General features: G+C 36.7%; 1 protein-coding gene across 2 annotated transcripts in view; it reads right to left on the bottom strand.

The window, feature by feature from the left end:
* The window catches only part of ca16b (carbonic anhydrase XVI b), a 117429-nt gene that overhangs the window by 51339 nt on the left and 38104 nt on the right, over window positions 1-27986 (bottom strand). For both annotated transcript variants that reach the window (XM_056256185.1, XM_056256187.1), the window contains exon 2: window positions 16500-16586. In XM_056256185.1, coding sequence (XP_056112160.1) covers window positions 16500-16586 — 87 coding nt within the window. The remainder of the gene's footprint in view (window positions 1-16499; window positions 16587-27986) is intronic.

Genomic DNA, 27986 nt, shown 5'->3' with positions numbered 1-27986 from the left:
TCCTGCCAATTCATATAATTCACACTGCATTTTAATTAGTGTTCAGAACAATCTCACCAAACAATTTGAAAGCTCTAATTTATATCTCAGTCTTGGAATAGCAGGCTAATTAACAGAGACACTAATTGGATTAATTCTGCGTGATCTGATTTCCAGAAAGAGACAGGAGGAGCGAGATAATGATAATGAGAACGATACAGCATTTTAGACTCCCTTCCATCTCAAGCCTGGCAATGCAGAGATACACAACTATATCATCATCAGACTTTTTTTCAATTCAACTTTAATTGTAAACAACTGGGGATTCAAACATGAAGTGGCTATCTGTAACTTATTTTATTGATGACAGAAGCTGGCATAAAAACACATCTATGATTATTATGCTATTTGTGTTGCCCTCAGGCCTAAATTTACGAATGAATGCAGGGCATGCGGGATTGCATAGTGTAAAAATACTAATGATGCAATACAAGGCCCTAGATGCTAAATCAATTGTCATCAATCATCATCTATTTAACATAAATAACGTCTTATTTAACAAGCAACATATTAAATAAATTACATAACTAGATTATAGAGTAAAAAATGATTGACCCTGCAAAACTCACCGCCACAAAGTTGTTTGCTATAAGATTGCTAAGGTATTCTGCGCGGTTGTTAGCATGTTACTTTGCGTTTGCTAGGGTGGTAAAAACACACTCCATAATAGTCTGTTTTGAGCGTGTTCAGCTACGGGTTGTTATGGCTGCATCAGACAACCAGCTGTTCACCTCCTGCCTATATGCAGACTCGTCATCATTGTGTATGAGGCCATTGATAGTAGTGTCGTCCGCAAACTTCAGGAGGTTGACAGAAGGGTCTTTGGCAGTGCAGTCGTTCGTGTACAGGGAGAAGAGCAGTGGGGAGAGCACACGTCCCTGGGGGGTGCCAGAGCTGATGGTGCAGGTGTTGGATTTAAATGTCCTCATTATCACTAGCTGTTGCCTATCTGTCAGAAAGCTGACAAATAGAGCTAGGAAAAGAGAGCTGAGTTAACTTAGTCTGGAGGAGTGCTTACATAAGTTTCAGCCCACGACAAAGTCAAACTGAGAAAGATATTAAGAATTATTTTCAAAAAATATATCATTGGCAAACTTTTGTTAATAAACCTAGCTAAATGTAAATAGATTCCCCTAGTGAAAAACAAAAACCTATACCAAAATACATTTATTTCAATTTCATACTAAGTATAGTACAGATCATATCATATCACACATAGACATATCACTTGTATATGTGTGTGTGTGTGTGTGTGTGTGTGTGTATTGGTATATTAATTTAGTATACCAAAAGGTGCAGGGTATTTATATTAAGTACATAAATACTGTATGTAAATGTATTTGTAGTACTGTATACTTAGCATAAAATAAATGTATTTAAAATATATGTTGGTATATTGATTTTTTACTATAGTCATAGTTAAAATAAGAGTAAAATTGTGGATGCCTTAATGTCTTTTGCCAAGTAATTTTTTTTATATTTTATATATGTTTACTGGAAGAGAGTCTCAAATTTGCTAATGAATACCCAGATGCACTGAACAATGTTCTATGTATAAATGAGACAAAAATGGAACTTTCTGGCAAAAAAAAGCATTACGTAACAGAAGTAGAACAAAGAATCCAAAATCGAAAGTGAGTAAAACATGCACAGGCAAGATGATGCAAATGCTTCCAAATATGCGGTGCCACATTCAGATCTCTTTTGGAGGGAAAAACCAGGAACGCCAGCCATAAAACTGTTTTATGACTCGTGTATGTATTGAGCGCCATCTGTTTGGGCTAGCTGAGTCATTTAGCTCAACAGCTACCACTCTGTCACATTCCCTTCAGTCCAACGGGCACATGTTTGTCTCAATCCACTATCTTTGTTACCAGCCGTAATCCCATTAACCTTGCAGATAAATAACCCAACCGTTGTTGCCACGGGAACGCTGACTGTGTGGAGATTGCCTTGTCATGTCTGTTTTGTCCCCCCTGAGAAAATGGGACACGTAGCGCAGACTTTGGCAGCCGTCACACTTTTTGGCACAGCTCCGCTCACCAGTCGTGTTCAATCTAACCCTCGGTGGTCCGTGGACCGCGCACGGTCGACAGGAAACAAACATGCGACGCTGATGCGATTGATAGTGACAGTGGAGCTGGTTGGGGTTTGGGCGGGAGGCCTGCGGTTATTGCCACTTTTCCAGGGTCATTGATAGCTTCAAGTGATGCGAAAAACAGCCTAGATCAAATCTAAATCTGGACAAATATGCCTATAACTTAGTTAGAAATCAATGAGATGCTAATCATGCAGATTATGATTCGTTCACCACAACTATTGCATTATTTGTCGAAAGAGGCTTGTTGTTCGAAAGACTTACTATGAGCTTCACCGCAGGAGTGACTCGTAAATGAACGAGCAAATGATCGTTACGCTTCAAAAAGAATTAAACATGTTAGTCATAGGAAATAAGGAATTCGGAAAGTGTTCTTGTGAGCAGATTACAGATATGCATATTCAAATGAATGACTAGATCTAGTATAAATATTCATGGAAACATATGCTAAATGTCCCTAATTCAAAGAGAAATGAGAAGCAATAAACAAATCGGTCTTAAATGATTAGTTCACACAAAAAAAAAACAACGAAAATGCTATGCTACCATTATTTAGACACCCTCAGTTCAAGCATGTAAAACACAAAAAGAAAAATGATTCTGAATATTATTAAAAGTATCAATAAAACAGGCAATATGACTCAAAAGCTATGTCTTTTGAAGCCATATGATATGAATCCTTTATGAATTGGATTGATTCAATTCAGTGACTCAGCAACTTAGCCCATTTACACAAGCCTACTTGTCATAAAATGCTTCGGAAGTCTTGAAATATAACTAAGAAATTGTAATTTATGATACTTTAATGCTGCTTTTTGCATCCTTTTTGAGACTATAAACTGCCTGGAAAATAGCAACTAATACAATTCTTCAAAACTTCTCTGTTTGTGTTCCACAGAAGCGAGAGTAAAGTGAGTAAAGTATTCTCTAGTAAAGTAAAATACTATAATATTAAAATTACTATAATAATTAACTAGTACTTACTATAGGGTTAGGATGAAGGTTTGGTTTAGGGTTAATTGCATGTAATTATGCAAAATGTATAGTTATTACTACAGTAACTAATGTAACGTGTATCAATGACACAGTAAAATAAAGTGTCACCCACAATTCATACACAGATATCATTTATCTTGCATCTTAAAAAGTTAAATTATGCTGTTGAAAGTTAATAATGCTGCTTGGATGCATTATGACAGCTTTTGCAACCAAGTCAATTTTCTTTCATTTTCTCACATTTATCTCAAAACATTTTCAATAATACCCCCCCCCCCCCCTCCCCCCTCCCTCTCTCTTTTAATTCCTCTAAAATACCTCTAAAAAATAATTCCTCTTTTCTTGCCGTAATTGTTTGAAAAGGGATTGTAGTTTTAACTACTCTGAGCTGTTCAGTCACAGAAAATTGTTAAAGCTTTGAATCTGTTTGGAATGAAAAACACTTTAAGAGTATCACCAGCATTGAATGGCAGCAGCCAAATTACATTTCACATTTGAGGCTTATAATTAATTCAATCTTAGGGCAATAGAATGAATGAATGAATGAATGAATGAATGAATGAATGAATGAATGAATGAATGAAAGAGGATTATTAAGGAAAATTACTTTTCTAAGTAATCAGACTTACGATTTTCAACTAGTAAACACTGAAAGAGGGACCTGAGCCAGATCTAGAGACCAGCATATCACACTTATGACTTGGTTGAGAAAGCATCCACCTAGCAACCATCCAAAACACCCTACTAACTGCATAGAAACATCAGCAGTATAGGCCAAACATTATCCTGGACTAGTCACATCATCAGCATCCAATATTAACTTGAAGCTTTAAGTATGGAAAGCCTTCTGAATTCAAAGCCGGTTCTTTGTGACTGAATCATTTTTTGGACATTATGTAACCTTCATTAGAATAAAAAAATGTGTAACAGGAAAATGGGCTTTGCTACTGCTGGGTGAGATAAAACTGAACTCATTAATTGATACCTTTCAGACTGAATTATACCCTCTCACTGTCTCCACCCACTTCCTTTGGAATGTGTACTAGGATTAACCATATTTTGATGACGATAATGAGTCTAGAACACATACGCACACCCCAAACTACACCTTAAGTCTCCCCAAACGACTCTTAATAGCTGTTAGATCAAATAAAACATCCTCTCAAAAATAAATGCCATTAACGACGACATGAATTGCACTTTTAATACCATTCGATTCTATTCAAAGAATCCTGAAAAATGTGTCACGGTTTCCCCTAAAATATTTTTCAACATTGACGATAATAAGAAATGTTTCTTTCATCACCAAATGAGAATGAATGATTGAAAACTAGAATGATTTCTGAAGGATCAGACTGAAGACTGCAGTAATTATACTGATAAGCTTTGGCTTCACAGGAATAAATTCTGTTTTAAAATAATATTTACAGTATTTTTGAATATATAAATGCAGCCTCGGTGAGCATAAAAGACTTCTTTCAAAAACATTAAACCGACCCCAAACTTAGGCGTACTATACATAATGGGTCTAAAAAATCTTCCTTTAAATCAAGAATGTCATGTTCTAGAACTCTAATCTTTGACCCATTCTTCTAAAGCATCTCGGCTGCGTTCCACTTGCGTGGTGAAACGGACCAAGTAAGGAAATGATAAATCAAATGTCTATTTGTGTCTAATTAGCTGGCGAGTGGCGTTCCAGACTAAACAAAGGTTCGCCTACGGTATTATCAACTTCCATCTTAAGATACTTTGCTGCGTAAAAAAAGTTCTTTCCTGTTCTGAGTAGTTATACGGAGAGTTCAAGTGAACTGGATGTTGTTCCACACCCTGTGAAACTTTATATAGGAGTTTTTGGGCCAAGATGTTTAATGGTTTGGAACATTCCGTTTTAATTTCATTTACATTTCTGTACTGATTTAACTATTCCCAAGAGCTTAACATTATTCTATAAATCTTGCGCAAATTTTCACATCACATAAATTTTACATAAAGCATAAAAAAGTATTTGGAAGTAAACAAGAGCAGTGAGTTTTCAGGGCGTCTATAATAAAATTATATTCTTGTGTATTCTTCTATTATTCCGGCGAGCATGAATTATGAATAGCTGAGGATATGGCTGTAGCCGCAGGCGCTGTGAGAACGATTCACATGGAAGAAACAACAACTACAACAAGAAACTTAACTATGAATTAAAATTAAAAGGTCAATAATTATCTGGCATTTTCTGGTAGATAACTATCTAGCATGTAGCTGCATGTTTTACAGTCCACCCACCAATGTGTTCATTTCCTCTCCTCCTGTTCAGACGGAGAGATAGGATCACTTCCATTGTATGCAGAGGCGATGTTATGGGTGGGGAGGAAAGCTTCACCAAACAAACCCCTCCTCAGACAAGGACACGGTTACAAAACCCTCTGTTGCCAGAAAGGGTAACCTTATATTCGTCTTAGCCTGCCAGGCTGCACGTAACTGCCTAAATTCAAATGCCAATATGAGCATTTTTTGTTTGTCTTTTACTTATGTGGCTACAAACAATGAGATGATTTTTTCCTGCAATATCAAAACAGCAAATTCAGACCAGTTCCAGAAGAGATCTAAACAAATGACTCAAGCTGTGAATGAATGAATGAATGAGGCATTTATATATGACTCAAACTCTGCTCAGATTTGACAGAACTTCCAGACAGATATCACTGAAAGAGGTGTCCTAAGAAATCCACTTGTCCCTGTGATAGTCCCAGGTTCTGTAAATAACCAAAAAGAGTCAAGGTGCTGGCCTGAACTCTTTTATTCACATTTGCTCCGGTTGAATAGTGCTTGTATTGCATAATTTTAGTCATTCCTGCAGGTTTTCGCGCTCACACCAAAAATACTGATCTCTCTTAAAGCCACCTTTCAAACATCTCGCGAGTACCAAATTTACTTCTTTTTCATGGCTTATTGCACTTAAAGGGATTGTTCACCCAAAAATGAAAATTACCCCATGATTTACTCACCCTCAAGCCATCCTAGGTGTATATGACATTCTTATTTGAGACAATTGGAGTTATATAAAAAAAATGTCCTGGCTCTTCCAAGCTTGGCTCATTTTCATTTTTGGGTGAACTATCCCTCGAAACGGTCAAATACATACAAAATTATGTCAAAATCCCAGTCTTGGCGAGTATTCAGGTATATACAGTCAGTTTTGGAATGTAAATAGTTGAAAGAAAATGCATGTTGTGTAACAGTATATTGGATCCGTGCATAAGCTCTTAAAGTGACAGCAGCCTAATAAACCTGCTGCCAAGGACAAAGAGAAAATCACTCGCTGCTCTTGACTGAATAATTTGTGTAACTTTAATTCTAAGCATTCATTTTTACAATGAAAACTAACCAGTGTTATTTTACATTTGATTACTTTCATGTCTTTAATATTTCTTACCTGAATACTACTGTTATGGTGTGTTCACACCGAACGCGAATTTAATTATTTGCGCGAGTAGATTACATACAAAGTCAATGCAAAGACGCGAATAGACGCATCATTCGCGCCGGGCGTTGCGAATGACGCGAATTGGGCGACGCGTTTGCCGCGAATGTCTTCCGCGCAAGTTGAAAAATTTGAACTCGAGCGAATGTTCAAGCGTCTAACTAGACGCGATAGACGTGTATTTGACGCTCTATTCGCGTTCGGTGTGAACACACCATTAGACCACCTGAAAAACTTAAAGCCATGTTTATTTCATTTGTCTCTTCATTCTATTCTATTTATTTGTGCTATTGTTTGCAATTTGTCTATTGTTCTTATTTTATTATCTATCTATCTATCTATCTATCTATCTATCTATCTATCTATCTATCTATCTATCTATCTATCTATCTATCTATCTATCTATCTATCTATCTATCTATCTATCAATGTATGAAGATGAAATGGTGAAAATCTTCATTTTGCCTGTATTTTTGTGTGTGTGTTACATATAATATATACTTGTATTATATAGTGGATATTTGCTAATATGGCAAGAGGAAATCCCAGATTTTTATTTCATCCATTAAATATATTTTCTGTATTTTATGATACAGCATCTTCAAAATGACTCCATCAGTTCTGCTAATAGATCATTTCTCCAAACATTCATTCACTTCCCTCCACATATAAACAGCCCAGAAGACAAATCCTCTTTTGGATGCTCTATATGCTCCTTCCTCTGAGTAACCAGAGAACATGTGAGATCATTTTAAGCATCTCCTTCTGTTGCACTATATTGCATTATGTTAAACAGATCCTATCTAATTTGAATTCTTAATAAAACTTGTTTTCCCAGCGAGGACAGGCACTTTGCCACAAAAAGATTTGAGGATGATATAGGAGCTGGATTTCTCACACAAATTGGTTCCTGTCTTAGCGATTTATCATTGCAAATTATGAGGGCTCGTCTTGCATTACCATCTAGGTTGGCCATCTTGACCCATCAATCACAGGAGGTTGCCAGGGACACAGAAAAATTATGCTGGGGAACGTAGAGCTGACTTTTTTTTAGCACCCAACCACAACAGGCTGTCATGGTGAATGGTAAATGGACTGCATTTATATAGTGCTTTCACAGACCCAATGGCCACCAAAGCGCTTTACATTTTACCTCACATTCACCCCTTCATTCATACACTGGCGGCGGTGTCTGCCATACAAGGCGCGATCCAGCTCGTCGGGAGCAGCTGGGGTTAGGTGTCTTGCTCATGGACACCGCGACACTTGGCCAGGTGGAACCGGGGATTGAACCACCAACCTTTCGGTTCGCAGACAACCTACATGAACCACTGAGCCACTGAAATCCTTATCTGGCTCATAATCCTGCATCAAGAGAGTACACATTTTTTTTAGTTATAAATAGAGATGCACATGTCAACCGGCCAACAGTCAGAACCGGGCGGTTTTTGCTCCAAGCCCAAACCCACATTCGGCAACTGTTTTTTTATTTTGTCTGCTCTGTTTTTGACTTGCACACAAAATGCATTACAATCACATCCCAAAATGTCATTTGTGTGGAAATATTATGAAGTCTGTAAACAGGACGTTAACACAGGCCAGAGACGAGACATGCTGAAGACGAACGCAGAGAAAATACTGTACCCGGCACAGCAAGCTCACTGTTCGCGAAGCTTGACATATTGGAAGAAAAATATAAATATTCAATTGGGCGTTGGGGTTTATATGAATGTATCTCTGAAGGGACTGTCTTCAAAAAAAGCTTCAATGGCATTTTCCTTTCCTCTTACACAGTAATGCCTATTAAAGGAGTGTTTATAAGTGCATCAGTGCTTTGTGTACGGCGGTAAACAAGGGAATTCTATATCACTGATGTTCCATAAGCCCCGACAACTGTCAGAGTGAATTTGAATTCTCATTCAGTCCATCTTTGTTTTATGCAGGTATGCATAAAACATGCATAAAGCATAATTTCACAAAGCTAAAGTTAGACCATTCTGTTTTTGCTTTAAATCTTGAAATTATACAAATCAAAAACGACTGCTCATGCTACATGTGTGTAGCATCTTTGTTTGGATCATGATTAAAGTGCATTCGTTGCCTCTAATTTTAAAATGGCAGCATATATTTTTTTGTTTCAAGCTCATATTGGCCAGTAAGAGCAAACAAGGAACAAAAAATGTGATTAAAAAAAATGTAAAAGGCAACCGTTGTAACTTGTAAAGAAAAAGAAAAAAGACAATCGTGATTGGTGCATCACTAGTTATGAACTATCATGAGGTTAAAAATGGAACTGAAATTACCCCGAATTCACTCTAAAATGTTGAACTGTTCAAATAAACAGAATACGCAAACTGCACCTGTAATAATAGCATGCTGGGACAACAGTGAGCTGTCAAACACAGATACTCTCTTTTTAGCACAAAGTGGATATTTGCTCAGATATAGCAAGACGAAAGAGGAGGGAAAGAAACAGACAGGGGGGGGGGGGGGAGAGGGAACGAGAGAATACTGGCAGAAGAAAATGAAATCCTGGAAGAATATCAGAGGAAAAATATGAGTAATGATGCGTGCCCGTACCACCTGGGGGAGACCCTGCAGTGTGGCATATTATCTGTCCCTTTTGAAAAATACCTCCACACACACGCACATTTTAAATAAACCATAATCAAATCTCACCTTGCAAGCTGTACAGTCAGTTCCTCTTTCCCAGCTGAATCCACACCTAGCTGTGCATATAGAGTCTTTTTGGCTTCTGAAATAAATCGAATTACATTTCAAAACTACCTTTACGTATTTATCTGAATTTATAAATGGAATGAAAAGAGTTTAATTATGAAGTAATTTACAAATGCAGCTGCAAAGGTGGGTCACATTATGTTGACAGGCAATTAGCGGTAATGTCTCAGCTATTGAACAGACCTGACAATTAGCACTTTGATATGTCATTTATATAGAGCAACACGTGGTACTTCAGTAAAAGTTCCAGAGTTCCAAAAAAGATCATACTGCCAGTGCCAGAACTGCAGGCGCATCTGTCACGACAATGGCAACTTTATTTTTTGTCACATGGGACAGAGTAGAAAATTATAACAGCATACTGTATGTCAAGCATTGACAAACTGCATCAGCAAAAGGGTAAAAGTGTTGGCAATCTCGCCCATACACTCTTAGAAAAAAGGTTTAATGGGGTTCTGTATAGAACTCTAGGGTTCTTGACTCCATTTTAAAGATGCCAAAAAGGAGAACTAAATTAAGCAAAAATATGTCCTGATCTTGACCCTACCTGCCTTCGCCTCACAACTGAACTAACTACATTACTGCACTCTTTCTGGTCGTGTCCCAAACTGTCTGATTTCTGGGGGAAAGTCTTCAGGTGTTTTTCAGTTATTTTTTTCTTTTCCAATAGACCCCAACTCTTTTAACAGCATTGTTTGGTAATTCTGCCAGAATCTGTCAAATTAAACACATTACAGGCCGACAGTGCAGCCTCTGCAACTTTACTGGCTAGACGAGTAATTCTTATGAACTGAAAGTGATGGTAAAGACTCGGTTCGCAATGAGACAAAAGCCTAAAAACTCTTTTTGAAAGTCTGGAGTATTGCTTTTCTGGAATATTTTGAGCAAACAAATACATCTTAGTTCCTCACTCCCGTTTATTTATTTCTCTTCAATGCTTTTATTGTATATGTGGTTGCCTGATATTCCTTTTATTGCTTGTGTTTATATGTATTAGGGCTGTCAAAATATAAAAAAGTTTATATCACGATTAATCGTAACCTTTAGTGCGATCAATCGCACACTTATTGTGAAATTAAGCAAAATTTAGTTTAACACGTTCATTTAGTCATCATTTATATATACCATATTATATACTGGGATCGTACAGAGACATTTACTGCCATCAAGATGACATCTTTCCTGGGACGCAAGACAATGCCAGGCCTCATTCTACACGTGCTACATCAGAGTGGTTTTGTGGACACTCTACACAGAAGGGATGTGCTTGAGTGCCTGCCTGCAGTCCAGATCGGTCCTATTGAAAATGTATAGCCTATGAAAAATAGAATCAGACATGAACTGTTGAGCAGCTGTCTTGTAACTGCAAAAATGTATATCCTCAATTCCCAATAGATTAAAAAGTGTAATTAAAAGGAAAGGTGATGTAACACAGTAGTAAACATGCCTCTGTCCCAACTTTTTTGCACTGCATCGCAGCCATCAAAATCAAAATGTGTTTATATTCACAAAAGTTTAAGTTGTTCAGTAAAAACATTGAAAATCTTTTCTTTGTACTTTTGCCAGTTAAATAAAGGTTATAGAGAATTAACAAATCACAGATCCTTGATTTTATTGCATTGTTACAAAATGGGGTTGCACTTTCATGTTTTTCTAGTAATAAAGTACATTTACGAGCTGAATTGGATTGAGTTCAAACTAACTCCATAAAATGATCCCATGGTCAAAGGTTCTATGTATGAATGCCTGACAGAACCCATCAAGGGTTCTATATAGAACTTGAGAGTGCAGATAGACTAAATAGTCGCTAAACGTAAAAATAAAATAAAAATATTAATAATAATAAAAAAATTAACCTCATCTAAAACAGTTTATGTTGATTTATAGAGCGTATGTGGGGAATGCAAGTTTAGATCTGGCTAAAACCATCGGACAGGGAAGGAAAATGAGCACGCTTTCACCTCATTTGTTTCTCCTCGACAGGTGTGAGACTAAATAGTAAGCAAATGGAGACATTTGCTTAAGATCCCTGCTTTTCAGATGTTTCTCCTGTGGGAAAAAAAGCCTTTATTGTGTCTTCAAAAAAGATCTTTTTCAATTTAAACAATTTTCATCAAATTCTTTTATGATTAAATTATATTTGTCGTCAAAGGGATTTCAGGAGAAACATCAGAGAAAAAGCAGACAACTAATATCTTCCTCCCCATCACTTCCTACCCTTTCTATATTATCTCAGTGGCAAAAGGCCAAAAGGAAAGCTAAAAAAAAAAGTACAGTCTCAGAGACATTTTCTGCACCTTAATGAAAAAACTCAACAAAAACTTTATATTAAAAGTTTCACAAAGCTGAAATTTATTACAGCACTGCTATATGGATACTATCTTTATCCAAGGCCAACATAAAGACACATAACCTGTAGGAGTAAATCCTAGACTCCTGAGCTACGAGAAAAAGTGGAAAATATATATTTTTCTCTCTGTCTGAACTGATTGCAGTTAAACCTAAATGGTTGAATAAGTATAAGTAGCGTGTCACATTATATAATTAGTGCTGTCAATCGATTAAAAAATGTAACTCGATTAATCACACATTTTTTCTGTGATTAATCGCGATAAATCACAATTAAAAACACTTAAGTTTTTATAGGTTTATATTTAGTTTACATTTTCTTTATATGAATGAAGGTCAGTATCACTGATACTAATACAGCTATTAATGTCTGGATGAAAATTATTTTTTTAAACATTATATATAGCCATTCTGCAATGTTCATTACGGTTCCGAATATCTAATACGTCCATAGAAATGTGTTTTGCATTTGACGTAAGTGGATCAAAACAGTGGCCATTAACACCTACTGTATGCGAGTTCATCATTTGTGCTGTGCATTGGGGTTTGTGAAGAATGGCAGTAAAAATAACCACTCTTAAATAGCGAATAATCAGAATCATGAAAATTTCATGTAAACGGGAATGAAGAGTTTTGCTCGATTTTATTTAACGCGCATTATTGGTGTACATGTGAACCCAATCCCCGTCTCATCATGTCATATACTGTAGAGCTTTATATAGAGAATCACCCCCTGGAATGCAGTTCTGGAGCTCAAAGCGAGAAATAAACTCCTACTTTCTTCATCCCTCACAGAACTGGAGGCTTTTCTACTTTAAAGGATTGTGCAATATTTCACTCAAGATTGTTGGAAGCTGTTCTGAAGGCAAAAGTTAGACCTGCTCTTTATTAGGTTCTTGAGATCAATATATTGTTAGGGGGAGTTCTGTTATTTTATCCACCCTCCAATAAAGTTAGCGGGATCCTTTATAGGTCATTGGCATGCACATAAACAATGTTGATTTGCACATCACATGCCTAAATTGGGGAAATTACCAACAAAGACCGACTTATCCTGTTTCCAAACTGAATAATGTCAAGCTAGAAAATGTGAACTAGAGAATAAAATTAGGCTGACCATCCTTTTGCTAAGCAGAAAGCAATCCATAACATGCATAAATGTCCCCTACACATTTGTAACACTTATTTTTCATACTTATTGAATTAACTTATTTCACATAAAAGCAAATGTGTCAATCCTCAAATAGATTTTAGATATGCTTTTTGGCCAATCTGTAATTGTTCCAGCAGCTGCCAAGCTTTGATTTGCTTTTGCTATGAAAATGGGTTTAAAAGAGGGAAAAGGTAAAGAGGTAAAGCCTGCAGAATACTTCTGGCATAGAAATTATTGTGAGAGCATGAAAGGTTCGAGTGCATTCTGGCTCGGCTCAAAAGAAGCACAAACACGAAGACTAAAATCACTTACGATGCTTCACAAATTTTAAAAGAACATTAAAGCCGTAGCTAAGAAAAGCTACTGAACTGCTTTCATGTACAGAGCTTTTAGTGCTTGCTGTTATTGGTGGGATTGTCCTAAAGATGACTTATAAGTTAACAGCTCCAATTGAGGAACTGTTAAAGAAGACTTATTATGCTTTTTACATTTTCAACTTTTTTAGCGTGTAATATTGCTGTTTGAGCAAGAAAAAGGTGTGCAAAGTTAAAAAGCACAAAGTCACTCCAAAGGGAGCTGTTCTCTATATCAGTTTCTGAACTCCCTGAAACGCCTTTATAGTAGACTTGAGTTTGGGAACGAACATGTCACAATATTCCTCATTAAAGAATTCCAGCAAAATAAAATAAAAATTGCAAACACACACGCACAAAAAAAAGGGTTAGTAGTGTGTTGAAACTCGCGGTTGTGATAAGGCGCATGCAATTTCTGAAACATGCTCAAAAAGTTTGACCAATCACAACACACTGCCAGCCGACCAATCGGAGCACATTGCGCTTATCGAAGGAGGGGCTTCATAGAGACAGGAACTAAACAGTGTGTACCTGCCAGACTGGGAAGAGAAGTGCTGCAACAAAGTAAAATATGTGAACAAATAATGTTTTTTTTTTAACATTCAAGCATGAAAACCTATTCTAGTAGACTCCAAACACAGAAACAAGACTTAAAAGGGGATAACAGGTTCTCAGTAAACATTACAAGGCACAGATTCACGTCTAGAAGTCAGAGAGTCTGCAATGTTTTGGTTTCTTTTCAAAATGAATAGTTCATTTCAAATTATATTATCAGCATCAATATTTGAGTGAAAATCATGAATATGTACACGAGAATGTCTCTGTATTTTTGTCTCTTTTTGCTTTAATATATTATATTATATTATTTATTTAATTAAAAAAAAATTATAATCCCATAGCATTACAATTTACAAAATCCTAAAAACCCTCTTCTTTTTTTTAACCCCACATTTTCAATAGGGACTAAGGCTTTTTAATGACACTGTATGTTAATGAAGTAATCACATTTTATATTTTAGTAGTAAAATATAATGGTGTAAATAACAAAATACATTTTGTGGTCAACTACTTACAAAAAAATTATAATAAGAGGATACCATGGAAAGTGATTTCAGATGGAAATACAATTGTACTGTATTTTAATATACTGTATATCATAATATTGAATGACACCATTTTCATGAGGCATGGCATTTACATAATACTCCAGAGTGTTTCAAATAATGTCCAAAAAGCATGGTATTACCAAAGTACCATTCACGGCAGTACCATACAATTTTGTTAGTGCTGTTTAATAGCTCCTCATCAAGTTAAAAAAAACAACACTGGTTGCTGAAGACAGAGATCCATAAAATGAAATATTTTCTTCAGTAACATCTGTAATATGATTTTTTTTATATGCCTCATAAAACTCCTTTATGAAAAATTGGATGCAACCTTTTCGAAAAGAGAAAAAGCTTTGAGCCCCAGATCAGTTCCTAAATCCACAAAACCACATCAGCTATTGTGGTGTCAACCCACCTAGTGACACTGGCATGGGTTTTACTTGACAGTGAATGCACAACACAGTGCTCTGACACGGACAAGCTGCAAAACAATGAAATTGATTCAAAAAGAAAGAAAAAATGACAGTTAAAGTGTCTGGTGAGAAGATAAAACCTTTGTACGAGGGAAAAATGTGCGAAAGACAAGCAAAAATGCACAAACAAGTGCCGCAGACAGATATTGCCTGTGAATTGAATCATAAAGCCTCATTAATGCTTTCAGTGAAACTGCCATGGAACCACAGCTATACCTGAGAAACAACAACATCTGTTCAAAACACTCATGGAAACTTGTGCAAGGTCTACAGAAAGTCTAACACTTTAAAGTCTGCTTCACTCGTCGTAAACCAAACCTAGAGGGAAACTGTATAGCTTATAGGTTGCGCTCTCATATCTCGGGACTTATGTTGGGTTTGAGTACCGATTTAGTCTCAATGTTTCTCTATTGGGAGGTCTAAAAACTGAAACAAATTAAAGAAGTGTTGACATACTAATTATGTGAATAGCAGAACAGATTTGAGTTCGTGTTGAGATCTCTGACTTTTAAAAAACATTAACAGATTTTTGTATCTTGCAAGGTTATACCAGCCATTCCAGTCAATTAATATCCAATAATTTGAATGTAAGAATGTAGAATTGATAGATAGATAGATAGATAGATAGATAGATAGATAGATAGATAGATAGATAGATAGATAGATAGATAGATAGATAGATAGATAGATAGATAGATAGATAGATAGATAGATAGATAGATAGATAGATAGATAGATAGATAGATAGATAGATAGATAGATAGATAGATAGATAGATAGATAGATAGATAGATAGGGAGATATTAAAGAGATATCATTTGGTGGGGTGAGTTCCTACAGAGAGATATGAAAAGCAAACCACAAAACAATCTGTATCTCAGAAAACCGTATCCTCTGAAACAGATCATTAGATCATGGAAACGACATTTGGAAAACGCTGCATCGTCTATTAGAGAAGGCACACTGAGGAAGAAAGCCTTGCAGGGCTTATCGCATGACTTCACATGGTAAATACACATATATGGCTGCCAGCAAGCGCCAAAGAAAGAAAAGAGCACCATTTAAAGATCATTCCATGCTAGAGGGCAGCTGAAACTACAGGCATAAATGTTCCTCATCTCTCTGAGCACAGACACAAGTCAGAATGCTGGCAAAGAACAAGCCGGCACTGGTCTGTCAGAGCTGATGAAGCGAACCGTTCAGACGCCCAGAGGAACGAGAGAAATCAGAAATAAAAAGATAAAAGATCAGCTGGAAATACGAGCAGAGAAAAAAGAAAGAGTTCGAAATGAGATTAGAGCAGTTGATGTTCACGACTATTGACCGTATGTCCGCCAGAGGCCATTGATTGAGTCATTTTCATAACTCTCAATAAGAGCCCTTCAAGTAGCTACGGAATAAGAACAATCCAGCAATTGCTCGCAGATTCTGCTGAGTTAGAGGAGATATAGATTATGTAAAAATGTCCTCTCTGAGACAAAGCATTTCCAATTGATTCGCCCAGTGGCTCGAAGTGGTCTTTTTCTGCTGTAAAACATGTAAAACTAATAGACCAAACCCACCTGCCGCTTTTCAAAGGGGAAATATACTCATTAAATTTCCCAATAGGGTTGATTCCCCACGGACACACAGGCTTATGCTGAGTAAACATTGTTGCTATTGCTTACCGATGCTGTGCACACATTATCATTGTTTATTGGTCGAAGGAGAGAATGACTCACCTGAATACGCCCAATAGGGTTCCCCAGACGTCCTCCGCTCTCTCCGAGTGGCTGAGCTCCCGCGATGCTCTGTTTCCACACGTGAAGCTGTCAGAGAAAAATCAGATGATGCTTTAATGACTTTCCATCGACAATCAATGCATAACATTATCAATGCTGCAATATTGTCCACCTTATAAAATGCAACTCATTATGCCTATATTTCTCTCAGATGTGTATTCAATGCTGGCTTAATCCTGAAGTGGAGGAAGAAAATCTTAACCTTCACAGCCTGCTTCACTAGAACTGCTTACACGCAGTGTCTCTTGACAAAGTAATCAAAAGTAATAATACCAGTTATAATAACACTCAAAGAGTACTCAGCGGGGCCTCCAAACCTGTGAAAAACCTGGCACTTCGCTCCTCTTATTAGAAACACCCACACCAGCTAAAGTTCTGGTCGGCATAATTACTAAAGAACGGCATGATTGAATAAGTAGTAGGAGGAGGTAAAGCTTAACATACAGAAAGTTTATTTTTGATTATCAGGCTTCTTTTACTCTCACTTGTCGAGTGAAAGTTCATGAATTGAATGACTAAGAGAATAAGAGTTAGAATTGGCATGCATTTGTGCTTATACTCTGCAGTCCTTTGGTAAAGTACAATTCGTTTTTTGACTTAAATTTTTTTCTACAGTGGTCTGAAAAATTACCTTGACACTTAATTCACACTTAAAATCCCATTAACTATGTAACATTTGGCAAGCAGAAAGTGCTCAAATACGTTTGGTCTTACTTTTTAACAGTATGTACTTCCGTTCAAAAGTTTGGGGGCAGTGATTTTAATTAATAAATGAATGCATTTATTCAGCAAGGGTGTATTAAATTGATCGAAAGTGACAGTAAAGACTTTTACATTGTTAAAAAAATGTAATTGTTAAATTCTATTTCAAATATACTTTTCTTCAGAACATACTATTAATCAAAAAATCATGAAGAATTCCACCAAAATATATACAGTATATATAAAAATATAATAAATATATATATATTTATAAAAATTATATGAAAATTATATATAATTAATATATATATATATATATATATACACTCACCGGCCACTTTATTAGGTACACCTGTCCAACTGCTCGTTAACACTTAATTTCTAAGCAGCCAATCACATGGCGGCAACTCAGTGCATTTAGGCATGTAGACATGGTCAAGACAATCTCCTGCAGTTCAAACCGAGCATCAGTATGGGGAAGAAAGTTGATTTGAGTGACTTTGAACGTGGCATGATTGTTGGTGCCAGAAGGGCTGGTCTGAGTATTTCAGAAACTGCTAATCTACTGGGATTTTCACGCACAACCATCTCTAGGGTTTACAGAGAATGGTCCGAAAAAGAAAAAACATCCAGTGAGCGGCAGTTCTGTGGGCGGAAATGCCTTGTTGATGCCAGAGGTCAGAGGAGAATGGCCAGACTGGTTCGAGCTGATAGAACGGCAACAGTGACTGAAATAACCACTCGTTACAACCGAGGTATGCAGCAAAGCATTTGTGAAGCCACAACACGCACAACCTTGAGGCGGATGGGCTACAACAGCAGAAGACTCCACCGGGTACCACTCATCTCCACTACAAATAGGAAAAAGAGGCTACAATTTGCAAGAGCTCACCAAAATTGAACAGTTGAAGACTGGAAAAATGTTGCCTGGTCTGATGAGTCTCGATTTCTGTTGAGACATTCAGATGTTAGAGTCAGAATTTGGCGTAAACAGAATGAGAACATGGAACCATCATGCCTTGTTACCACTGTGCAGGCTGGTGGTGGTGGTGTAATGGTGTGGGGGATGTTTTCCTGGCACACTTTAGGCCCCTTAGTGCCAATTGGGCATCGTTTAAATGCCACGGCCTACCTGAGCATTGTTTCTGACCATGTCCATCCCTTTATGGCCACCATGTACCCATCCTCTGATGGCTACTTCCACCATGTCACAAAGCTCTAATCATTTCAAATTGGTTTCTTGAACATGACAATGAGTTCACTGTACTAAAATGGCCTCCACAGTCACCAGATCTCAACCCAATAGAGCATCTTTGGGATGTGGTGGAACGGGAGATTCGCATCATGGATGTGCAGCCGACAAATCTGCGGCAACTGTGTGATGCCATCATGTCAATATGGACCAAACTCCCTGAGGAATGCTTCCAGCACCTTGTTGAATCTATGCCACGAAGAATTGAGGCAGTTCTGAAGGCAAAAGGGGGTCCTACCCGTTACTAGCATGGGGTACCTAATAAAGTGGCCGGTGAGTGTATATATATATATATACTTTTTCAGGATTCCATGATATATATATATATTTATATAATAGTATGTATATAAATATATAAACTGTGTTATGGAATACTCAGCAGTCCCTGGTACAGTGAACTCTGCCCACCTTTGGGTGATATTATTTACTGTGGTTGGGAGTCAGTGGAGGTAAGGAAAAGCAGGTGGTCAAGGGGTTATCTTGAGTGCATTTGTACGTTATAGCCTAAAGGGTTAAGGGGGCATTTACCTCTCAGGCCCAGGGAGAAATAGAAAAAAACAAAGTATATCTCTCCTGTGAGGGGAGGGCAGAAATAAGGCCTTGGAGGACACAAGATATAAAAAAGACAGACACTGCTTCTCTTTATCTCTCCTCACTGACTCACAAATGTGTATTGGTGACGAAGATCTCTCTTGCAAAAGAATAAATACTTTATAAACTATTAAATTGGACTCAGAGTGTCTCTTACTCAGTGATGATGTTTGTTGGCAAGAGAAAGCCACAACAACATTGATAATAATAAAGCATGTTTCTTAAGCACCAAATTTCAATGATTTCTAAGGATCATGTGGCACTATTGTGTGTGACACTATTGTGTGTCACAAAAATGTGACACTAAAGGCTGGAATGGGAATAAAAAATTATATATTATTAATATAATATATTCATATAGAAAACTTTTTTATATTGTAATACTATTTCACAATATTACTGTTGGGCTTTCAAAATATATTAAAAAAAAATTACCAACCCCAAACTTTTGAAAAGCTGTGTTTTAAAAAAATGATTTTAAATGATTTGCTTGAAAAATGTGCTTATACTTTAAAAGTGAATTGACACTTTTATATGTTTATATTTGTTATAAAATGCAATTCGATTAAACTTAATTGTTACACACATTATTTATGCATTCATAAATAAATACTAAATATGGGCTGCTGTACAGGATATGAGATTTTTAATATTTAAAAGCACTCAAAGATGTAAAAAGCACAGCATTTTAGATAGATTTTATAACGTTTTGTCACTGTTGTTATTAAGAATATTTCTGCATTTACATATATTAATTTATGCAGGGCTTTCATCCAAAACTAAGCTGTTAGGTCATAAGGACCAATATTTGCAAAGACAATAAGCATTCATTATCAGCATTCTAATTTTCAGCACTCTTTTCATCTTTTGCGGCAAATATATACAAGTTGCACATCTTGCTCCAGGTTGTTATTCAGATTTCAATGCTTTCAAAATAGATCCGTAATATTAATTCGTATTTATTAATTTAATTATTAATAACCCTAATATCGGAGATCACTGTGCTTAAAGATGAAGGATTTTATAGCAAACTTGAACAACTTTAGTTGCAGTATTTTGAACAAACCATTCATCCATCTGTGCCAACATCCCAGATATAGGCCAGTGCTCTACAGAGCTCTTTATATGGTTGACTAGTGCACCTTTATTCTGTTCTCAGCTCCTGAACTCTGTAGCTGCTTCAAAGTGATTATTTGGCTCTTTGTGGCTTCTTTCATAAGTCTCCTTCTGCATGCAGGGTTTTGAGGGACAGTCTTTTCACAGCAGCAGTAGCTGACTTTCTGATAACTGAACAAAAAGTGCTCTCTGGGGCATCTAATCCACATGGAGATTGAGGGAGATTTTGTTTTCTTTTCTCATATATGCCTTTGTTTATCTGGAACTTTTCCTCAATAGTCTTTCGTCTTCATTTTCACAGCTGTCTTACAAATTCACACCCCGAGTAATGATTGCTTAACTGTGGGTTTCTGTCTAGAAAACGCAGTCATTTTAATGATGCACAGGTTGTTGGAGCTATTCTTTTTCACTCGAGTAAAATCAGCTATAACAAAAGAACTGCAAAGTTATGCAAACAGCGTATTTGTTAATAATTGTAAATAATATATATATATAATAATATATAATATATATATATATATATATATATAGCCTATATACACTCACCTAAAGGATTATTGGGAACACCTGTTCAATTTCTCATTAATGCAATTATCTAATCAACCAATCGCATGGCAGTTGCTTCAATGCATTTAGGGGTGTGGTCCTGGTCAAGACAATCTCCTGAACTCCAAACTGAATGTCAGAATGGGAAAGAAAGGTGATTTAAGCAATTTTGAGCGTGAATTGGTTGTTGGTGCCAGACGGGCCGGTCTGAGTATTTCACAATCTGCTCAGTGACTGGGATTTTCACGCACAACCATTTCTAGGGTCTACAAAGAATGGTGTGAAAAGGGAAAAACTTCCAGTATGCGGCAGTCCTGTGGGCGAAAATGCCTTGTTGATGCTAGAGGTCAGAGGAGAATGGGCCGACTGATTCAAGCTGATAGAAGAGCAACTTTGACTGAAATAATCACTCGTTACAACCGAGGTATGCAGCAAAGCATTTGTGAAGCCACAACACGCACAACCTTGAGGCAGATGGGCTACAACAGCAGAAGACCCCACTGGGTACCACTCATCTCCACTACAAATAGGAAAAAGAGGGTACAATTTGCAAGAGCTCACCAAAATTGGACAGACTGGAAAAATGTTGCCTGGTCTGATGAGTCTCGAATTCTGTTGAGACATTCAGATGGTAGAGTCAGAATTTGGCGTAAACAGAATGAGAACATGGATCCATCATGCCTTGTTACCACTGTGCAGGCTGGTGGTGGTGGTGTAATGGTGTGGGGGATGTTTTCTTGGCACACTTTAGGCCCCTTAGTGCCAATTGGGCATCGTTTAAATGCCACGGCCTACCTGAGCATTGTTTCTGACCATGTCCATCCCTTTATGGCCACCATGTACCCATCCTCTGATGGCTAGTTCCAGCAGGATAATGCACCATGTCACAAAGCTTGAATCATTTCAAATTGGTTTCTTGAACATGACAATGAGTTCACTGTACTAAAATGGCCCCCACAGTCACCAGATCTCAACCCAATAGAGCATCTTTGGGATGTGGTGGAACGGGAGCTTCGTGCCCTGGATGTGCATCCCACAAATCTCCATCAACTGCAAGATGCTATCCTTTCAATATGCGCCAACATTTCTAAAGAATGCTTTCAGCACCTCGTTGAATCAATGCCACGTAGAATTAAGGCAGTTCTGAATGCGAAAGGGGGTCAAACACAGTATTAGTATGGTGTTCCTAATAATCCTTTAGGTGAGTGTATATATATATATATATATATATATATATATATATATATATATATATATATATATATATATATGCACAATTATATACTGTCTTCAGTGTCACATGATACTTTAGAAATGATTCTAAAATGCTGATTTGGTGCTCAGGAAATATTACTTATTCTTATTTCAGTCAATGTTTAAAACTGTTGTGCTGCTAAATATATTTGTGGAAAAAGTGATACACTGCCAATAAAAATTTCTGTGTAATTAAGATCATGTAATTAAGGATCATGTGACACTGAAAACTGGAGTAATGGGTGCTGAAAATTCAGCTTTGCCATCACAGGAATAAATTACACATAATAACATTAAAATAGAAAACAGTTATTTTAAATTGTAATAATATTTCACAATTTTACTCTTTTGACTATTTTTAATAAAATAAAAGCAGCTTTGGTGAGCATAAGACTTCTTTAAAACTGACACACACACACACACACACACACACACATATATATGAGAGAGAGAGAGAGAGAGAGAGAGAGAGAGAGAGAGAGAGAGAGAGAGAGAGAGAGAGAGAGAGAGAGAGAGAGAGAGAGAGAGCCTTTAACAGTGCACTATGTGCCTTGTCCATGGAATCCTGTGCAGAGATCAGATTCCAATAGATTAATTCGATTAGATTATGGAAATAAGGACAATGAACTGTACCTTACTGTAAAAAATGAAATTAAATATATACGCATTTCCACTTCTTATGACGAAACATGTTGGAGAGGTGGGCAGAGTTCACTGTACCAGGGACTGCTGAGTATTGAAGTGTACACTTCCTGGTGTGCATCAGAAAGATGCATTCTGGGGCGTATAGGATAGGACTTCTAGACATATTAATATTTCAAGCAGCAGTACCCTAAAAGTACAAGTATCTGTTTTTGGTATACCCCACTATCCTCCCTTTGGCTTTGCGGAGACATTGCTTATCTTGCTCCGTGTTTCAAAGCCTCCTGGTGAGAGACCCCTATGTCTTTTCAAGACAATTAAAGAAACTCTGAACTATAAAGAGCTTCTTTTCTTTTCCTGCTTTATTCAACCATATGACAGATCATATGTCAGGAAGAGACTATATTAGTGCATTTATAAGTGCGTCTAGTAATGGTCTCTGAATAAAAATAAATAAATGTGAACCTAAAAATACATTATAAATGTACAGTTACTGTCAAGGAGCTATTTATACCTCACTTGATTCAAAAATATATATTTTAGCTGATGTAATCTAATGTAGTCAATTTGCTTGACAACTTGACAACTTTTTTTGTAAATATAAAAGAAAATGTTATGTGGCAGGTGAAATAAAGTTGGTGCCAATTCTCCAGGACTAACAACACAAACCATACATTTTGGTGAATTCCCAATCTGATTTGGCAAAAGATTCGACATAAAATATTAAATGACTTTTTTTCCCGAAAATGGTAGCTATAAGCGTGTCGATGGCTCAACTAATAGACCAAAATGCAGGAAATACTATTTAAAATACTATGAATATTACAAATAATATTAATTGAAAACTAAAACCTTCAGAAGTCATTCCGTTATGCTGATCTGGTGCTTAAGAAATGTTTCTTATTTTCAATGTTGAAAACAGTTTTTAATAATTAAAACATTTTAGTATTTTAACATTTTAAAACTGCTTCATATTTTTGTGGAAACTGATAACAGCATTTTTTTGTTTAGATATATTTTGCTGAATAAAAGCATACATTTCTTTAAAAAACAAATCTTGCTGACCCCAAACTTTTGAATGGTAATGTATGTTTCCATTTTTATTTACCAATGTGAACGTACCCCTATCTTGAGGCATCTTTGCTTTGAGACAAAAACATTTTTCCCTGCCAAGTAGAAATATGGTGAATTAATGTCGACAATGTTTTCAATTTCATCTGAACTGCAGCTTTAACAAACCATTCCCAGATGTATATGCAACACATTACGCGCACACATGTTGTGAACACTTAAACGGAGCACATTGTCAAGCAGTCATCAGATCTCAGAACTGAAGTGCAATTCCTCATTTTATCTCACTTCAAAGTGTCTTAAAGTGACTGGGTCTCTGGGGCGAAGACACCCTGGTGCTGCTACTCTTGCATAAACAGATTTTTCCAATCCTTTGCTCTGCTCTTGCCCTCACTTGCATCATTACTTTGGAGATTAATTAGTGGCTGCACTAAGTCGATTCCCTCCATTGCAGCAATCACGTCCACTCTTATTGGTTAGTAAGCAATTAGAGCTGCTCTCATTGGTTAGCGACCTGTCTGGGTCTGTTTATTGTTTAATCCCTGATGGACAGCAACAGACTACGTAGAGCGTTGTACTGGCATGGCAGACAATTAGCATGTGTGAAAGCTATCAGAAAGCATTCAAAGGTTATGAATAGGGAACACTAACCTGTAATGATTTTCTCATCGCTCGTTACAAAGGGTAAACATTAGGTTCCGACCTAAAATAATGGACTCGATACCTTAGTGCTAACGCAAGGCTTGTTTGAAGTCTTTTCCCATGGGCCTTTAAAACAGTAGCTTACCAGCCAGCAGGCGCCACATCAGCACACCAGTCCTCTGAGGGAACATGTTTTCATGTCATGACGTTTGACGCGGTAAGGAGATCGCAAATAAAGTGGATGAAAGATGGCTTGGTAAAGATGAGATGTGTGTGTGTGTGCCTGTGGTGGTGGGTTTGTTGTTATGAGGCAGGAGGGATACAAGAGGGATACAGGAGGGATACAAATTGTGCACTGGCAGATTGGGATGCCAGGTGCATTTATGCAGTTCAGTGCCGCTAAACATGACATTAAAGAGGAACTGCTGCCTCTGAACTCACAAACATCAACATAACGGGTAACCTGGGCAACCTACACATGGGTAAAAGCGTGCACGCAAGGACACGCAGGTGTTAGCAGATGTGAGATGTCCTCTTAAGTGTTACATCTACTATGTTTAACTATACAATATAGTTTTTTTAGCGAGGGGTGGTAGGTGGTGAAGTCAAAAAAATGATTTAAACACTTTAAAATGTTATTTAAAAATTGAAACGCATTATTCCTGACTCAAGCTCAGGTGTTCTGAGTGGTTAATTACTGGAAAAAGTATGCATGCTGATTTGGTGCTCAAGTAATATTTCTTGTTATTATCAATTTTAAACACAATTGTGCTTAATCTTCTCTGTGTAAACCTTTTTTTAGGATTCTTTGATGAATATAAAGTTTAAAAGAACAGCATTTTTGTAGCATTTTAGATGTCTACTGTCACATTTGATCAATTTCATCCATCCTGAATAAAAGTGGTAACACTTTACAATCAGGTGCATTGGTTAACATTAGTTAACCATCTGAGTTAACATGAACTAAGAATGAACAATACTTCTTCAGCATTTATTAATCTTAGTTAATATTATTTTCAACATTTACTAATACTTTATTCAAATCAAAGGTTGCATTTGTTAACATTAGTTAATGCACTGTGAACTAACATAAACTAACAATGAACAGTTGTATTTTTATTAACATTAATAAAGATTAATAAATACTGTAACAAATGTATTGCTCATTGTTAGTTCATGTTAGTTAATACATTAACTAATGTTAAATAATGAACCGTATTGTAAAGTGTTACCATACAAGTATTTCTTTCTTTCTTTCTTTCTTTCTTTCTTTCTTTCTTTCTTTCTTTCTTTCTTTCTTTCTTTCTTTCTTTCTTTCTTTCTTTCTTTCTTTCTTTCTTTCTTTCTTTCTTTCTCTTTCAAAAAACAAAATCCTGCCGGGGTGTACTGAATTTCTTATCTGTGAACCAAACAAAAAAACTCCTTATAGAAGACAACATTTTAATTTAAATATCCAATCAGAACTAAATATTGCAGTTAGTTTTGGTAATTTGTTACATAACCCACATATAAAGGACAGTATAATGCTACCGTTACCATGCACACATAAGCTTCTCGGCATAATACATAAACAACCCATACTCCCACTAGGTGTGCTGAAAATAGCCCGTCACACTTTAACATGAGAACTCAGAGGTTTAATTAAGCTGAAACACCCACCATGGCCCTTTTTTGACATATAAACATGGTTAAAATAAAGAGACGCTAAAATGCTGATGCTGTCGTGACACGGTTCTCATCAACCATAATGTATTGCAATAGCTAAGTGATATTTAATTGTAAGAATTTTTTTCCATCAGGCTGTGCATTTTTCAATAGCCGCTAAAATAACTACAGCAAAACATGCAACCTTTACAACAGAAAAAAAACAACGTTTTTTCACATGAATTAGCATCAAACACCGAGACATCTGTGTTTGTTTTATCATTGCTGGTCAAACTCTGTTTTATACTAAAATACAAAAATATGTTGTGGCATTTGTTTATAAGTTTATGTGTATACAAAGTAGGCTCTATAATTTTTGTTTTAAGTGTGATGGACTTTCAGTTAGAAGCAATCATGCGCTTTCAGGTGCGAACCATTTTCAAGAGGTTAAAAAAAGGTCAAACAAGAAAATAAAAGGCACAGAGAGTAAATAAACAAAAGCGAGGCGCGTTTCAACATCCTAATTCAACACGCAGGTCACAGTAGGCGAGTCCATCATCTGCACTACTCAACTTCCTTAACAATCCCTCTCTTTGTCGACCTTTACTGATCAAGCTCTAAATCCGTGGCACAAACATCCTTAAATGGCACAGTGGACATTTACACTGTGTTCTAAAGCAATTCTTTAAAGGGCAAACATGGCACGCACAGACCTAGAAGCGGAAAAGGTCAGAAAAGCATAATAGATGCACGGCTCCTCCCTCCTACCTAAAGCACCTGACGTGCATGGAGAAATAAACGGCAGCGATAACCCTTGGTTGGTGGTTTGTTCTGTGCAGACAATCCTTTGATAAACGATTCGGCATGTGAGTGATTTTTCTTTGTGTCCACAAAGAAATATAATCTACTTTTATTACAGCGGCTTTTCAAAGGGAGAATCGAGAGCCGACCGTGAAGCTCTCTTGAGTTATATTTAACCAGGCCTCTGCTTCCGCGCTCCGGCTTCATAATCTATTTTTGCGGTTTGTGTTTACATCTGCCTGTTGTTGACCCAGTGGAGATCATCTAAAAAAAAGCTGTCCGGTTAAAGAGCTGATTATGTGTCATTGTGTGTGAAACCAGCTTACAAACTGTGAAATCGCAAGAAAAAGGAAGATGTTAATTACTAAACCATTTTCGACCTGCGGTTGAGAGCTTTGTATGGCAGAGCAGGGCATATAAGTTGCATCAGAAATGTGCATATTTCCTAAAAATACAATAAAAACTAAATTTTATAAGAAAATGTGAGTAGTGATTGCCCATGCAAAAACCTTGCCACAATCCCTGACAACTTTTCCACTATTTGCTAAGCAAATGCTAAGAGGATCTGAACGGTTTTTAAGGTGTTGCTAGTGGCTGCTAGGTGTTCTGATTGATTGCTAGGCGTTGGCTTATTGTCTTCAAATCAAAAGTGCTCACTCCCAAGACTACAAGATATTCTGATCCTTAGATATAGCTGGAGACCCTCTGTCAGTGTGTCAAAAAAAGTGTCAAAAAAGTGTCAAAATAGTGAAAATATCGGTGCAAAAAATATAGTAATATGCAAAGTCATTGCAAATTTAGCTTTCTGAGTGGTTTCTATTGCATAGCTAAAATATTACAAGTGGTTGCTAGAATGTTGCTAGGTAGTTTCTGAGATGTATTGACTGGCTACCAAAGTTCTGAGCAAGAAATTATAGGCTACAGTATGCAGGTGTTCTGAATTAATTTATAGGTGCTTTATAGCCCCAGTTCAAAAGAGTCTTAACCCAAGTCTATGATATTCTGATTCCCTAGATATGGCTGAAAGCCCTGCGTCAGTCAATGAGGTTTTTTTTCCCCCCAGATAACATTTTTAACATAAAAAAAAACAGTGAAAAATGAACATGCAAAGTCATTGCAAAAGTGTTATATATTGTTTCTAGTGTATATTGTTATAAGGTGTTGCT

This window comes from Rhinichthys klamathensis, unplaced genomic scaffold, assembly GCF_029890125.1.
Source record: "Rhinichthys klamathensis goyatoka isolate OS25496 unplaced genomic scaffold, OSU_Roscu_1.1 h1tg000124l_1, whole genome shotgun sequence".
Taxonomy (NCBI): domain Eukaryota; kingdom Metazoa; phylum Chordata; class Actinopteri; order Cypriniformes; family Leuciscidae; genus Rhinichthys; species Rhinichthys klamathensis.
This window is presented reverse-complemented; position numbering and strand designations above follow the sequence as displayed.